Source organism: Mytilus galloprovincialis, chromosome 13, assembly GCF_965363235.1.
Source record: "Mytilus galloprovincialis chromosome 13, xbMytGall1.hap1.1, whole genome shotgun sequence".
NCBI lineage: Eukaryota > Metazoa > Mollusca > Bivalvia > Mytilida > Mytilidae > Mytilus > Mytilus galloprovincialis.
The window spans coordinates 69,643,550-69,660,787 of NC_134850.1; the positions used below are offsets into that span (position 1 = coordinate 69,643,550).

Below are 17,238 nucleotides of genomic sequence, written 5' to 3' on the forward strand. Positions count from 1 at the left end.
TTATATAAATAAGGCCGTTAGTTTTCTCGTTTGAATTGTTTTACATTGTCTTATCGGGGCCTTTTATAGCTGACTATGCCGTATGGGCTTTGCTCATTGTTGAAGGCCGTACAGTGACCTATAGTTGTTAATGTATGTGTCATTTTGGTCTCTTGTGGACAGTTGTCTCATTGGCACTCATACCACATCTAGATCTTCTTTTTTATATTTATGGTTGAATGTTTGATTGAGCATTGATGGCTTAACGTTCAGTGTTAAATATTTCTTGCATGTTCAGAATGATTATAGTAGATTACATTTAACGAGTTCTTCTGTGGTGACATTTAATACTGTCTTTCTCAAAGTATATCAGTTAAGTTTGAGAATAAATGTAGGACTGGATAAGCAATATACACTCAATATATTTAGATTTTTATTTGAAATAACGATGCAAAATCATAGAGGTTGATGCAACAAAACTAGTATGATACATAATGTATTCAATGTCATATGTTCTTTGTTTGTGTATATATCTAATGTACCATCTGTTATATTTGAGAAAAAAATGCATAATGTGGAATGGATACAAGACTATAGTGAGTTTGAATAGTTTGTATGACACTTAAAGTTATGCTTCTGTTGCAGAAATAGTTAGGCAGTTTGACTTCATTAGGTTAGAGCACTTCGAGTGAGAGAAAGTAAATTGTTGACACAGAGAAATGTCTTGTCTGTCTGCATAAAATTCAGAAAAAGACAATCTGATGGATAGCATTATTGCTAATCAATTTAGGCCATAGACCATGAGCTAGTGGACAGGTCCTCAAAATAGTCGCCAAACTGATTGGCAATGCAACTCCTATCAAACTAACTTAATCAGAAAAATTAACACTGAAATTGCTAATTAATTCAATCACTGGACCATGACCTAGGAGACAGGGCCTGAAAATAAGTTGTAAAACTAACATGTGATGATGGAAATGCAACTTTATACAAATTATCATTGATTTTTCACAAGTATTTTCTTATAATAAACTAACTTCAGCAGAAAACTTTACCATTGTTGACGAAACATCACTGTCATTGTTGACAGAATAGAAATCCCAATGTCTTGCCTTCTTACAAGTAGCGCAAAAACAACAAATTTCATACTTACATATGTATATCATTGGTTGGAAAAGATGTAGAAAAAGTTCAATGTCAAAGAACATTACAGACACAATATGGATAAGTGAAGGAAGTTGACAAGGTACTTTTTAACCCTCTGTTGCATCTGAGATTACTCAGTGTTAAAGTAGTCTCATGCAGGCATTATATATTATTTGGCCAATTATCATGGTGTTAGTTAGCCTTGTATAACCACACATAGCAGATGGGGAATGTCTGTCCTAAAGTTGTCAGATGTTTAGACGTATAATATGTATATATATATATATATATATTGTTTATGTAATTTATATGTGTTTCTCGTTTCTCGTTTTTTATATAGATTCAACCGTTGGTTTTCTCGTTTGAATGGTTTTACACTATTAATTGTGGGGTCCTTTATAGCTTTTTGTTCGGTGTGAGCCAAGGCTCCAAATTGAAGGCTGTACATTGACATATAATGGTTTACTTTTATAAATTGTTATTTGGATGGAGAGTTGTCTCATTGGCACTCATACCACATCTTCCTATATCTATATATGTATGTATGTGCTCATTAGAGAAACAACTTTAAACAGCAGAAAGGTTTACATGTATAGCTGAACTGCTTGACTGTATATTTCCTTCAGTATAACTTAAGCTATTGGTAAATTGGCATTTCAATTGATATTTTGTATTGGGTTTCTTTATGTTGTAATGTTACACTACTGTTTCAGGGTAAGTTGAAGGTTTTGTCTGGTTGAATGTTTTAACCTGCTGCATTTTAATTCATCTGTCCTAAGCCAAGAGCCTTTTTTCAGCTGTTGTCGTTCGTTGGTATGGTTCATAGGTGTTTTTGATTTTTTATACAGATTAGACCTTTATTTTTTCAGTTTGAATTGTTTTACACTGGTCATTATGGGACCCTGTATAGCTTGCTGTTTGGTGTTAGCCAAGAGTCTGTGTTGAAGGCCATACTTTGAACTATAATTATAACTTTTTGTACATTGTGACTTGGATGGAGATTTGTCTAATTGGCACTCATACCACATCTTATATACATGTAAAAAACACAAATTAAATATAAGATACCATAAAGATCATGCAGTTAAAATTTGGTTGAAATTGGTCAAATGGTTTCAAAAGAAGATAAAAATTTATGATGGACAGTGGATGCAAAAAAAAACCTATCTACAACTGTTAAATGTTAATTTTGTAATTATATATTCACAATGGATTTTATGTGGTGGAGGATATATTAAAAGTTTGCATCATGGGTTATTTTTCATTTAATCTTCATTCAACAAAGTAAAAATGTAAACATCAAATCAAGCTAATATAGTTTCCATGGCAACCACTAGCCCTATGTTCAGATAATTTGGTGTCTTCAATGTTGGTATATCTTTGAAGTCTGACAACCGTCACCGAGCAAATTGTCTCATATCAAAATATTTCACTTTTGTCAATCACATGGGGTAGTTCAGTATCAATGTTGTTAAGCCTCATAAAACTTTCAACCAAAATGTTCCGTTCCTCTTCAATAAGAATATCTAATGGTTTGGAATAATAGATTGTTGCCACATCTCTATCTTTATCTAATGTCATTCGTTTACATAGTTTGTAATAATGGTCACCGGACATATCCAGCAAGGTAAAATAAACCTGAAAAAGAAATAATTGTAATAATGGTCACCGGACATATCCAGCAATGGAAAGTAAAGCTGAAAAAGAATAAGATAAATCATTTCTGACACAAAATTACATAATTATTTATATTTATTTAATATCGGTTGAGAATAAGATTCTCTTATTGGATTAAAAGGGGTCACATGACATTCATTATTCTTCAGTAATAAATTCCATTGGTCATTAACAGAAAAAAACGGACCAGAAAACCGGTCGTTAACGAACTTTTACGTGATAATGACCGATGGGGCATGGTTTCCGTCTGATAATGACAGTTGGGGCGTGGTTTCTGTCTGATAATAACCGTTGGGGCGTGATATCTCTGTTAATGACCGGTGGGGCAAGGTTTCTCTTTTTAGAGAGATGTACCTTTTATAAAACATGTTCCTGTTTTTAATATATGATTATATTTAAGTTGTTGAATTGTTTATTATATGTTTTCGTTAATTATAAAGTTAAAGATAACTTGATTAATAAGTATTAATATACTGAAAAATTGCACTAAAATGAATGGCAGTATTACTACGACTGGTCTTCACTCTTTGCCATAGAAATTGTACAACTACTCGAGTTCGCTTTAGGCATTTTGAATTTATGAGAATTTTCCAAAACAAGGTTTCTCAATGAAATAAACATAATAGTTCTTGAACAACTGGTCATTATCATGATACATGGACTGCCCGTAGGGCAGTGGTATTGACTGTGACAGCGGCTCAGTCATTATCACTATCTTAGTCAATACCACTGTCCTGTGGGCAGTCCATATATCACGATAATGACCAGTTTTTCAAGAACTATTATATGAGTACATCTTAAATAAGCTGGACGGTGACCTATAGTTGTTAATGTCTGTGTCATTTTGGTCTTTTGTGGATATTTGTCTCATTGGCAATCATACTACATCTTCTTTTTTATAAGATTCAGTCATTGTGCAACAATAAAGTTTTTTTAATACAAAACCATGATTACCTCCCTTGCTTCTGATCTTAGTAACAAAGTTTAACAGATTGACACAACCTTAGGAGTGCACAGATTATGTTTAAAAATATAAAATAATTCTCTCAACTTTTGTTTCACTTCGATGTCAAGAGCAGATTAGTAGAAATGACACAAAGTCCATGCTTAGGTTTGGGAAACCCAAATCAAAAATTAAAAAAAATCAGAGTACTTTCTAGTATATGTAATTCTACTCAAAAATATATCTTGAAGATATTTTCCCTACAAATGTTCTGAAGAATTATTTAGCAGGCAGATTGGTTGGCTTTAAAATCTAATAAAAAATCTTGGAAAATACATTTTTTAAAGATAAAAAATGTATTACACCTTTTTTTTTGAAGCATGGTGAGCAAAACATAGTTCATGGTTGAGGAAAACACTTCCATAAGCCATATTAAACAAGATAAGTAGTTTATTAGATATAGTGTTTACCAATATTGTTATGACCAACATGATGGGTGCCAAATGTAAAGCTGGATCTGCTAACCTTCAGGTACACCATAGATCACCCCTGCTTGTTGGTCGGGATCATACTGCTGGTTTTGATACAACCGCACATTATGGGCCCAAGTGATGGTGGTAAATTAGCAACAGAATACTGAATTGCACAAAAGCAAAAAAAGGGGGTTAACCTTTTGGGGGGGGGTCGGGTCAATTTGCAACAGCATAGTGTATTAGACAAAAGAATATATGAATTCAAACCATATACCCCATTCTAAGTTCATTGACTACACTTATTCTGTGTCACCAAACTATTGTGTGTCAAATATTTAAATACAATCCAAATTCAGACGTCTATGAAGCACAAGTATTGTCTCCATTTCTGACCCAACTGTTCAGGGCTTGACCTCTGCAGTCGTATCCCTCTGGGCTCAGCAAAGCAATTTATTTTTTTAATGGTGTTGTTAGAATGTCAGTTAATAATGAGTTTAAATATCACATTATTTATATCTTTTGCCTCTTTTTTAGATAAGAGATGTAAATGGACTACAATACGCACAGAGCAGAGGCGGATCCAGCCATTAAAAAGGGAGAGGGGGAGGGGTTCCAATTACGGATAAAGGGTGTACATGTTCCAATCACATGTCCACATTCAAATACATTGATTTTCAATAAAAATGTGGTTCCAACCTTCGGAACCCCCCGGTCTGGATTAGCCACTATAGAGAGGACTTATTCTTGTACAGTAATGTAGATATCCTTCACTTGTCCAAAGTGTTTAATTAGTAATGTCAATTGATAATTTGTTCATAAGTAATCACATACAATGAGCAAAATAGTGCTCTACATGCTATTTTTACCTTTGTATCTTTGACTATCATTCCAGGTATTTTAATTGTTGTGTATTGCATTTTTGGTATATCCAAAAGAAGTTCACCAGCATGTTGTCCTAAAACAGCAGAACCTAAATCAAGTTCAAGTGCAGACTTCAAACTTCTACTTTCATCTTCAGAACTCATAGAACTGGAGCTTTCCATTTTGACAGATCTTTTGGTTTTTTTTCTTAATGGTTCATCTTCTGAACTAGAGCTACACCTGTTACAAGATTGTTTGTGCCTTTTTCTGAATAGCTCATTTTCATCATCCATATCTGATTTTTCCAACTGAAAATATAACTTTAATATTGAATATTTCACCTATATATATGCAAATCTTTGATATGAACATACAAACATCTTGTAAAATCAAAGGAGTTAGACTATTAGACAGTCATGACAGTCTGTTCTATATTTTTGTTAAGTTGTTTTTCAGCTTTGTATCAATCTGCTGAGTTCAGTCCTTTTTAGTGAGTTTATAGTTTGTACTGTTCCACTTCTGTCCCAGGTTAGGGGAGGGTTTGGCAACAGCAAACATGTTTAATCCCATCACATTCTTTATGTGCATGTCCCTAGTTTAATATTGAAGAAATAATTCATGGCAGCCAGAGATTTGATTTCATTTAACCATGGGTTGGGCATTTATATTCCATTTTTTTTACGAATATAAATGCCAGACCTATGGTTAAATGAAAACAAATCTACGGCTGCCATGAATTATTTCGATTCTAATAGGACAAATTCCGTAATTTTGTTAACCATGAAAGCCCTATCGTACGATACTGTTTTGCCTGTTTCATTTTACCCAATTTTGATAATATTAGTAATATTATATAATTCAATGATAATTTTTTTTAATTGCATTTTTCACTTATATATTTTCTTCCAATGTAATCTTATTTGTACAAAAAGCTTTAAAACGCCCCGTATTAAATATTTGAATTTGATTATTTGTTTACGAAAACCAACTTGTGACATGACCTTGTTTTGTTGCCATGCCAAGACAATAACATCATTTCATGGAATTTTCGTTTTATGAAATTTTACCATGAATAATAAATTGAAATGGACTGATTTGTTTATTTTGCTGTAGAATAGAGATAAATATTTTGTATCTGAATCTTGGCCTTTATAAACTGGGGATTTTTATGTTGAAAATTGAGAATATCTGGAAATATAAATAAGTTGGTTGTAAAGTGTAACAGTAGTTTTTGTGTATTACTGCGTTTGCGCTAAAGGTAGCTATATATATATAGATATATTATGATTATACTGGATGATGATAATAGGTTGTCATATTAAAATTGCATTAAGTTAAGTGGTTTTACATGTAGCTGGTTTTTGTCTGTCATATTTGTTCTAAATAACAAAAATTTTTATACATCAGGATATTTGTTTTCTCAATTGAATTGTTAAACATGTTTTATGTTAAGGCAATTGTAGACCACTATATAGTAGGTTTTTTTTCCCTCATTGATGATGTTTTTTTTTAAATTAAAAAAACAAGTGGACCGTAGAATTATTTGTAAAATGTACTTTGGTCTAATAGCTATTGAGGAGAGACTGACTGAAAAATGGCTACTGAAATTTTTTTTATCTTAAAAAACACTGTGAATACTGTCACTATGATGTGGAGCAGGATCTGCTTATCATTTCAAACCATAACGCCCAAGATAAACCTGGTTTGTCATGGGGTTCTTGGTTCTCAATTTTAAGTTAATTGTCTTTTTTTGTCATGGTGTTGTTAAATTTCCTTTTACTTATTATTTTGAATATAGATCTTGATCAATATCCTCTTGGTATTCTCTGGCTTTTGCCCATTAATATTCCATATAAACATACCTTAACAACTGATACTACAGTATAGGGATCTTTATCTTCTACATTAGACATATGTCTTGTACATAAACGGTAATTGGGCTTAGAGCTAACATCTGCACCCATTAAACCTTTAAAACATGACGGATATTCATCACCATTCCTGAAATAAAAGTAGATTTACAGTTACCATGGTTACTTGATCTTGTTTCTAGAATTTTTTTCATCTATATTACTCACTAGATATCTACACCCAGAGGCAGATTTAGAGGGGTTTTCAGGAGGCCTCCCCCTTTCAGGGAAAAATTTGGTTATTTATGTAGGGAATCACTGAAGCAGGACTGGAGTGGCCCCTCTTATGAAATTTCTGGATCCGCCACTGAAATATATGCATAATTTGAAATTAATTGTTGCATGACATAAGGAGGTTATTTTGAGACCAATCTACTCATTTGGTCATCACCTTGATAATGTTGAATTGTAAAGAGTTTACAAGCAGTTTTAACATCTGCTGTGTAGCCATTTCCTGTTTGCAGTTAGTATAACACACCTAATTAATTGCATGCAGCGATGCAGGTCCAGATAAAGTATTGGTGGTGCTATTTATAGCTCATACTAACATACATACTTGTACAAGTAATATTTATTTACTTCAAGAAGTAATATAAATATACTTATACAAGTGAATTTTATTTACTTGTATCATGTGTATAGGTAAAAAAATTAGCTGAGTCATGTCCCTTATACATTCAGATTTTTTGATTTATATCAGTAAAAAAGTCATCCTATCTTCTTTTCTTCGATTGTTAGGATTTTTATGCTCTAATAAACTTGTAAATTGTATGCCCTGTAGATTTCTTTACTAATCATTTAAGTGTAATTTCATGGACAATGAAAATCCCATTTGTCTGTTATCTTCAGAACACTGCTCATTTACAAACCCACAAACAGCAAACACTTAAGTCCTTTGCGCAATCAGTTTCTTTGTTAAATTAATGAGATGAAATATTGAACTCTCATAAAAAATTAAAGGCATGATTGTACATCTTAAAACTTGAGAATTTTTGTGGGATTGTAAGAAAAATTCACTTAAACAAGTAAATTTTTGAGAAAATTAAGGGGAGATTATTTAAACATTATAATTAACTTATATGTGTTTATTTTTTTTTACTTGAAGTTACTTCTTCAAGTAAATAAAAAAAATACTTGTACAAGTGATACCCCTGACTGACATACATGACTATGCAAAATTAACACAGAAAAGTATTACATCATATTTTAAGTCTAAACAACAGTATGCAGAACTTTCTTTATTCTTTGCCTATTATGTTTTTACACCTTAAGGGGGCTCGTGGGTCTAAATCAAATATTTTATTTAATATAGGATTTCGCTATATTTTTCTACAAATGAACTTTATCTTATACTTAATAGAAAAATAAAATAAAAGAATGGAGTCACCATTCATTTACGCTCACATCTGCCTTTGAAAGAAGCATACATTTTTGTAAAGGTACCTTTTTTCTGTTGAACTAATAGAAGATAAACTCATCATAGATACCAGGACTAAATTTTATATATACGCCAGACGCGCGTTTCGTCTAAAAAAGACTCATCAGTGACGCTCTTATAATCCAAAAAAGTTTAAAAAAGCCAAATAAAGTACAAAGTTGAAGAGCATTGAGATCCAAAATTCCTAAAAGTGTTTGCTAATTACAGAAATAGCGTTTATATCACAATACAAAAAGAACTTAATTACAGAAATCGCTCAAATTTTACTATATTCGAGTTCAAGTACAGCTTATTTGAAAATTATGATAAAAAAATATAGGTCACCAATGAGTAAAAAAGGTATTTCAATTTTCATGCCAAAAAATGGCATTTTTGCACAAAAGGGAGATAATTTGAAGTTTTTTTCAATGATTTCTACATTTTAAAAGTCATCTAGGGTAAATACTAATTGATTTTTTAAAATTATTTTTGTACCATATAGTAAAGTTACAACTTCAAAAGGTAATGAATAAAATTTATAATGTAAAAAAAATGTTATTTTTTTTTCTGAAATTTTTATACTCTAGAGCCAAGGTGTTGTTACATGTATATTCACATAAGAAAGATGTGATATGAATGCAAATGAGACAACACTTCACAAAAGAACAAATGACTCAGAAATAAACAACTATAGATTAAAGTACAGCCTTCAACAATGAGCCCATATGGCATATCTGCATGGGTAACTTGTGTTGATTATATTCATTCAAGTAACTTACCTAGGTCTCAGATGACACATAGCAGCAAATGATCTGAATAATGATGAATACATCCCTTCAGTGACATTAGAATGGGGATGTAGAGTTGTCCTCAGGAAAATCAACAATTCATAGATAAAATCTTCTACACAAAATTTTACCCTTTCAACTCTGAAAAAAAAACAGACTTTTTTTATGGTTTTAGAATATATTTATACATAACATTTTGCATGATTTTGTTAATAACCAAGGTAATACTATCTTTGACTATGTTGATACATGTGATATTGTATACATGGCCATGGTACAAATAAATGTATATGTATATATTTCAGTGGCGGATGCAGGAATTTTCGAAAGGGGGGGTGCTAGCCCAGGGCAAAGGGGGGGTGCAAGGGGGGTGCAAAACATATGTCCCGATTCAAATACATTGATCGGCCAAAATAAAGGGGGGGGTGCGGACCCCCGGAACCCCCCTCTGGATCCGCCACTGTATTTTATGATATATCCTATAAATTAGGAAATTAGTGCAAGAATATTTATTGCAACTTTTTGACTTTGAACATGAACAACAAAAGGTTCGTAAGAGCCATTTTGATATTTATTGTTTCCGTTTTAATATTGCAATCAAATGTGTTTGCTTTTGTCCTTTGTATGTATGTATGCCTGTTATAGTTATGGAGATAAAAAACACCATTTTTTAATGTTTATCAGGATTGGATTTATGATAAACAATCCTGACAATTTGGCCCTGTATCATGTTTACATACTCATGCACATTTAGATTTCATTTTGATGTCCTTTTTTGTTATATAAACTTTACAAGCATTGATAAGTTCATGAAGTTTCTCTCCAACTTTAATAGTTTTACAAAATGCAAAAAATCTTCATTTCGGGAAATAATTTAAATTTTATACAATGCTAATATCATGTATATTATATTATATTACAGGCATGGACATATTTTAAAGGCATTAGTTGACAATTTAGGCTATAATGACAGATTTGTAGATTAACATACATTTTTGTAGTAGTAAATGCAAATGTAAGTGAAAAAAAAAAATCAAAAATGAAAAGACCCTTCTTCCAACAATGTCCAAGGACAATAACTCCTGTTAAAGGTCAAAGACTATTTAACTATATTGACTTATTTGTAGTTCTTATTTTTGTAACGTTTTAATTTTATATCATCTGTTTTCATGTTTTTAAGCTTTTGCAGGATAAAACCTTTACAAGACATGCAAGATGCACACATAACAAATAAATAAACTTGGAAAACAATTTCTGGTTAAAAATGTGACGTCCTTGTGTCTATGTGTCCTACATGAACCGCATGTACATGATGGTGGTTGTGTCTAGGTGTTCTACATTTTTACATGTAGGTGGTTGTGTCTAGGTGTCCTACATGTACATGTAGGTGGTTGTGTCTAGGTGTTCTACATGTAAGTGTAGGTGGTTGTGTCTAGGTGTCCTACATGTAAGTGTAGGTGGTTGTGTCTAGGTGGTCTACATTTTTACATGTAGGTGGTTGTGTCTAGGTGTCCTACATGTACATGTAGGTGGTTGTGTCTAGGTGCTCTACATGTACATGTAGGTAATTGTGTCTAGGTGTTCTACATTTTTACATGTAGGTGGTTGTGTCTAGGTGTCCTACATGTACATGTAGGTGGTTGTGTCTAGGTGTTCTATATTTTTACATGTAGGTGGTTGTATCTAGGTGTCCTACATGTACATGTAGGTGGTTGTGTCTAGGTGTCCTACATGTAATGTAGGTGGTTGTGTCTAGGTGTTCTACATGTACATGTAGATGGTTGTGTCTACACAATGACAATGCGAATTAACAGCTTGTATCATTTGAGTCTTACATTTTAAGGAAGCTCACTTGTAATGTTTTGGAAATTTGGTCAGATTTTCGGAATCCTCTGGTTTTATCTATTTGAATGCTTTAACAAAATTTGCCCGGTGACCCCATTTTTCTTTTTATAATTCTTTTACATGTACAATGATAAGCTGCCTGTTAAAGTCTTATAAAATTTTAATTACTTTTTAATAGTTTTTGAAGACTTAAACTTGTCAATGATAAAGCTATGAAAAGTCAAGAGAGAACATTTTCCCGCCAAAATTTCAATGGCTAATATCTCGAAAACAAGCTCGGTGACCTATATATTTTTTTTGCTCTTTTGATTCCTTTATTAATCCCCTTTCAATATATATGCTAGTGTTTTGAAAAGTTAATTACTTTGAAACTGAGAAGCCAGCTCCTTTAAAACAATTCATGATATCAAATAAGGCAGCAACCATTTGATTTTCTGGGGGGGGGGGGCTATGGTTTTTTTTTGAAAAAAAAGTTTGTTTCCAGTTTTTGGAGAATAAAAATAATTTGTTTTTGATTCTGAGAAAAAAAAATTGTTTGTTTCACCCCCAGCTGCCACTATATGTAATGCTAAAATTGAAAGAAAAAAATTGTTTTCGACTTGTCGCGAAAAAAATAGATTGTTTTTCGCCGTTTGTACAGAAAAAAAACCATAGCCCCCCCCCAGAAAATCAAATGGTTGCTGCCTAACAGCCTTACAACTGAATTAATCGAGTGAAATATAAAAATATTCATAATTTAAGCTATATTGTGTCCAGTCCATGAGTAAATCAACAGAACAATTTGTTTTTATCCTGTTTTAAATCATGCGTAACTTTCCAAAATATTCATCATGTTGATCATGCATGCAGCTAGTATTTGAAAAAAGAAAGAAGTCTACTAATTATTGTACCTTAAACTTGCCACTAAAGGGAGTACTGGCTGGGGGTCTCATTCCAAGATCCCACTTATTGTTTAGTGAGAACCTTATTTCCCGCTTATTATTGCCATTATAGCACATGTAAATTTCCTGTGTCCCGCCAGACTTCATTTCCCATTTTCACGCTAAATTATTGGACTTTCACGTGTCACGCTTTAAAAAAGTTCACCAATCCCGCTACACGCTTAGACCCCAATGAGACCCACTTGCTGTATTTATGCATACTTTTACAGAGTACCTACATGCTGGTATTTTCTTTTGATTCTTCATGAATTTTATCTCCATCTGGTGGTTTTGCCAATACAGTTCTTAGTATCTTTTCCAACTCTGGTTTCATATAGTCATCATAAAAAAGATGAATTGGAACTTTATCAGCATTTCGTTTATGAACTGCATCAAAATGAAGATATGATTGCAACACTTTGATATATTTTTTTTGTAAGTATGAGAGCTCTTTTACGTTTCCTGTCTTTAATATAACATCAACTGGAGTGGAAAGATATTTTTTCTGATAGTAAATGTTCAATTTATTGCTGTGTTTTAATTTCCACTCGGAGACAGAATCTGGCAAACATTTTTGTCTGTTTCTCGTGTACCTCCTAATCGTCCGAAAGTGTTGAGCGGCATTAGAAGAAGACGAGTCTGTATCTAACTCTTTGACCGATTCTTTGGGCATATTTTATTCGATTGTTGGAAAATTACATCTGGTGCTGGTCTGTGTCTTTTTACTTTTTTGAACAAAAATAAACAAGGGGAATATAAGTAAGGGGAGTGAAATTAGCATAATTAGTTTTGTTAAGTAATCTTGTACTTTCCTCCATAATAGTGGAGCACCATCCGTCCCAAGGATGTTGATTATTGACCATTTCACTGGAAAGGTAAATATATTGTTCACTGCCAATTCTCACACAACTGCATACCAAACATCTTTGCCAGTAATAAATCCCCTCTGAAAAAATATGCAAAAGTTTGATCTGCACTCAGCCTGTACTAGTTTGATATTGTTTAGGTTATGATTAGTTTAAAAACATTTTATTTGAAAAAAAATAATAGAAAAATATAGGTCACAAATGAGTTAAAAAAGTTATTTCAATTTAAATGCAAAAAAAGTCATTTTTCACAAAGGGAGATTATTTGGAGCTTTTTCAATGATATATAAACATTTTATATAAAAGTCATTTTAGGTCTAAACAATTTGATTTTTTAGTTGATTTTTGTACCATATTATACAGTAACAATTTATAGTGAAATAAATAAAATTTGGAAAGAAAAAAAAATGTTTCATTTTTTTCAGATTTTTTTTAAAACTATAGCTATATACCTGAATGATTATTGGGGCCAAGTTTGGTTAAATTTGGCCCAGTAGTTTCAGAGGAGAAGATTTTTGTAAAAGATTACAAAAATTTATGAAAAATGTGTAAAAAATGGCTATAAAGGGCAATTACTCCTTCAGGGGTCAACTGACCATTTTGGTCTTGTTGACTTATTTGTAGATCTGACTTTGCTGAACATCATTGCTGTTTACAGTTTATATATCTCTTTCTATAATAGTATTCACGATAATAACCAAAAACAACAAAATTTCTTAAAAACTACCAATTCAGGGGCAGCAACCCAACACCCAGTTGTCCGATTTATCTGAAAATTTCAGAGCAGATAGATCTTAACTTGATTTACAATTTCACCCAGTCAGATTTGCTCTAAATGCTTTTGTTTCAGAGTTATGAGCCAAAATCTCCCTTTGGGACAGGTGAGCTAAAAAAAGACAAAAACTCAAAAACTTTACTTTGACCACTGAACAATGAAAAGGAGGTCAAGGTCAGATGACACCTACCAGTTAGACATGTACACCTTACAATCATTCCATACACCTAATATAATAGAACTATCGCATACAGTATAAGAAAAACAGACAAAAACACAAAAACTTAACTCTAACCAATGAACCATGAAAATGAGGTCAAGGTCAAATGACACCTGCCAGTTGGACATGTATACCTTTCAGTCGTTCCATACACAGAATATACTAGACCTATTGCTAATAATATCTGAGATATGGACTTGACCAGCAAAACTTAACCTTGCTCACTGATCCATGAAATGAGATTGAGGTCAAGTGAAAACTGTCTGACGGGCATGAGGACCTTGCAAGGTATGCACATATCAAATATAGTTATCCTATTACTTATAAGAGAGAATTTAACATTACAAAAAAATTTAACTTTTTTTTCAAGTAGTCAGTGAACCATGAAAATGAGGTCAAGGGCATTGGACATGTGACTGACGAACAATTCGTAACATGGGGCATATATATACAAAGTATGATGCATCCAGATCTTCCACCTTCTGAAATATAAAGCTTTTTAAAGAAGTTAGCTAACACCGCCGCCAGATCACTATCCCTTTGTCAAGCTTTCTGCGACTTTTGTTGCAGGCTCAACAAAAACAGTTTTAATGTTTCATGTGTATGAGGTAAATCTTTATAGAATAATGCACATTTTTGAGCCTGTCAGATTTTCTGTATAATAGCTGTTTTCAAGGTAATTAAACAAATTTTATCCTTTTTTTCTTATTTTAAGCAATGTGAGTCATTTAAGTTGGCAGATAGGGTCAGCAGACAAATGTTTCAAAGGTTCCAACTGGTCTGTGTTTTGTGGTAATACGATTTGTGTATAAGTTTCATACAATATGGGTGAGGCAAACAAAAGTTTAAGAATGGAAACAAAAAAATCAGCAATTATTCCATTTGTAAAGGGGTATAACTCTAGAAATGTTAAAGTGATGCCATCAAAATTAAAACTTCATCTATGTTTTCTGGTAATAATTATTTTGTAAATTTCATAACATTTGGATGAAGCAAACTTAAGATATAGAATGGACACCAACTTGGAACATACAGACGGACAAGGGTAAAACTTAATGCCCCATCGCTTCGGCAGGAGCTTAAAACAAGTGTACAAACTAATTATTTAAGCAACGACTATTACTCAAAATCTTCTAACAGAAACTTGATCTGTAATTTGTCACGATAAAACAATACATCAAATATCAAATCCATATCTTCAAACATGCTGAAGACAAAATGTGTGAAATAATTATTTGTTGGACTGATGGAGTTCAAACCTAATATCCCCTTAGACTTCATCGGTAGGGGACTAAAAATGATAGAATGACTACAATGAACGCAATTTGATGTCAGAGTACTTGACCCTTTGGTCCATGTTCAGACTAGGTATGAAATTGTTCAACAGCCATCAACTTCTCCTTTCATACTTGTGCATGTCTCTGTTAAGCAAATAAGACATTCAAATTTTCCATGATCAGAAATGATTGCACTAAATTAGGGAAATATGGTAATATGCCTTTGCTTACCGAATGGTATAGAAATTGTATTGAAGCCTGTACAGTGACATGAGCTTGAGGTTGTTACCATCCTTGTTTTCTTGTTCAATGGATATTTGTCTTATATTGGCAATCATGCAATATCTAAATTTTTGTTTTAAAATAAAATGCTCTCTCACCCCAAAATTTTCAGGGAAAAATCCATTCTCTGAAGAACATAGTAGTTAGCATGAGCATGTAGAGTGTATAAGGTGCTTCCTTAAATCAGTTTTAATGGACATTTCATTCTCAAATTTATAGCATCTAGATTTGTTATAATTCAATGATCAAAACAGCATAAAATATTTCATAAACAAGCCTTTTCTAAGTCACTACATGTAATTCAGTGGTTGTTTTTGGTTTATGTCTGTCAAACTATTTGTAAATTTGTTGTTATAAATGATGCCATTAGTTACGTATAACATTTTTCATGTTTGGACCAAAAACTGACTTTAAAGTATGGGTTTTTTTATTATTGAAGGCTGCATGGTGACCTCTTCTGTTAACTTCTAAGATATTTGAATCTGGTAGGGAGTTGTCTCATTGGCAATCATGCCACACATATTGTTTTATTATATGTAGCAGGTAAATATTATAATTATTCAAGGACCAAAACAGTAAGTTTTAAAGCAAAAGCATTAAATATGATTCTATAATTTATTATTTACTCATTGATCAAAACCCCTATAAATCCACAAATAACAACAGTATTCTATCTAAAATGATTGGGTATTCAATATTTCATAAACAACACATAAATCACAAGAATTCAAAATAGATAATCACAGACAAATACCCTTGTCAATAAATAATACAGTACAAAATTAAACAAACCACATTAGTAATAAACTATTCATATATCAATTATTGTCTTAAAGATGAAATTACAATAAACATTATTTTATATTAACAAACATGATTAATTATGATTAAACACTAATTGTTAGTAAGATATCATAGTATCAGTTAATGAAAGAGCGAAATATTTACTTTCAATTATAGATCTGTTTTGATATGAAGTAATTTTCAGTTTAAATTATTTCCTTTGGAAGCACAATTATTGTAGGTGTAGACTGGTTTATTTTCTTATTTGACAAACCAAATTGAAACATCTGGATCAAAAAAGTCTAAGAGTCCTTACTAGATTATAGTGATTTATGTGAGGCTTGAAGAAATTAAACTTGTTCAGAAAACAACTTGATTAAAACTCAGGTTGTCAGTATATCTAGTTGAATTTAGCTTATTTATAATTGATTTTTTTGCACTTTCCCCTCCAAGATGGGGACAAAAGGGAAATAACAAATTGTGCAAATTTCACTTGCATGTAGGGAAAACATATAAACCTTAAATTGTTTTAAAAACAGCTTTCTAGAAATTCTTCGAAAGGAAAGATGTTGATCACTAAAAGGTTTAATTTGGAACTTGTTATAAGTCAACAAAGATTAGTTTAGAAAAGGTAAGCTATTATAATAAAAATAAATATCATATTCCCATTTGATATGGAAAAAAAATGTTATTAATATTAAAAATAAGAATAACATGAATCTGTTATTAATAAATGATATCAATTTGCTCAATGTACATATATGATTACAATGTAGGTATATGATTACAATATACATATACAATTACAATGTACATGTACGATTACAATGTAGGTATACATATAGGATTACAATGTAGATGTTATTTGAAGACAAATCTGTGAATGTGGCTTCATTTTTAAAATCTCAATTACATTGTCCATATTAGATTAAGTTCCATATCATTGCCATGGTAACAGCTAGGAAGGTTCCAAACAGACTGATCTGTACGTTGCTAGCAGCAGCTGTATATTAAAAAAAAAACCCAGCAGTTATAAATTATCTTCTATAGTTGATTTAGCTTTGTAACCATGCTTA

General features: G+C 32.0%; 2 protein-coding genes across 2 annotated transcripts in view; both read right to left on the bottom strand.

Moving 5' to 3' along the window:
* Window positions 1–2,301: 2,301 nt before the first annotated feature.
* LOC143057723 (uncharacterized) lies at window positions 2,302–12,725 on the bottom strand. The gene is made up of 5 exons (XM_076231095.1): window positions 12,199–12,725; window positions 9,186–9,335; window positions 6,942–7,080; window positions 5,085–5,387; window positions 2,302–2,763 (listed from the first exon to the last, which is right to left on the bottom strand). The coding sequence occupies exons 1-5, from the start codon at window positions 12,630–12,632 to the stop codon at window positions 2,545–2,547; spliced, it is 1,245 nt and encodes a 414-aa protein (XP_076087210.1). The 5' UTR covers window positions 12,633–12,725; the 3' UTR covers window positions 2,302–2,544.
* Window positions 12,726–15,980: 3,255 nt separating this feature from the next.
* LOC143056192 (sushi, von Willebrand factor type A, EGF and pentraxin domain-containing protein 1-like) overlaps window positions 15,981–17,238 on the bottom strand; it is a 60,898-nt gene continuing 59,640 nt past the window's right edge. Inside the window, exon 45 of the mRNA XM_076229272.1 lies at window positions 15,981–17,165. Coding sequence (XP_076085387.1) covers window positions 17,086–17,165 — 80 coding nt within the window. The 3' untranslated portion in view covers window positions 15,981–17,085. The remainder of the gene's footprint in view (window positions 17,166–17,238) is intronic.

What these genes read in the sequence shown, in the direction of transcription:
- LOC143057723 (XM_076231095.1), bottom strand. Translation starts at nt 12,632, where the DNA reads ATGCCCAAAGAATCGGTCAAAGAGTTAGATACAGACTCGTCTTCTTCT. An exon ending in CTGTAGTATCAGTTGTTAAG is followed by an intron (nt 5,388 to 6,941) that starts GTATGTTTATAT and finishes TTATATTTTCAG; the next exon opens with TTGGAAAAATCAGATATGGA. An exon ending in TGATAGTCAAAGATACAAAG is followed by an intron (nt 2,764 to 5,084) that starts GTAAAAATAGCA and finishes TTTCTTTTTCAG; the next exon opens with GTTTATTTTACCTTGCTGGA.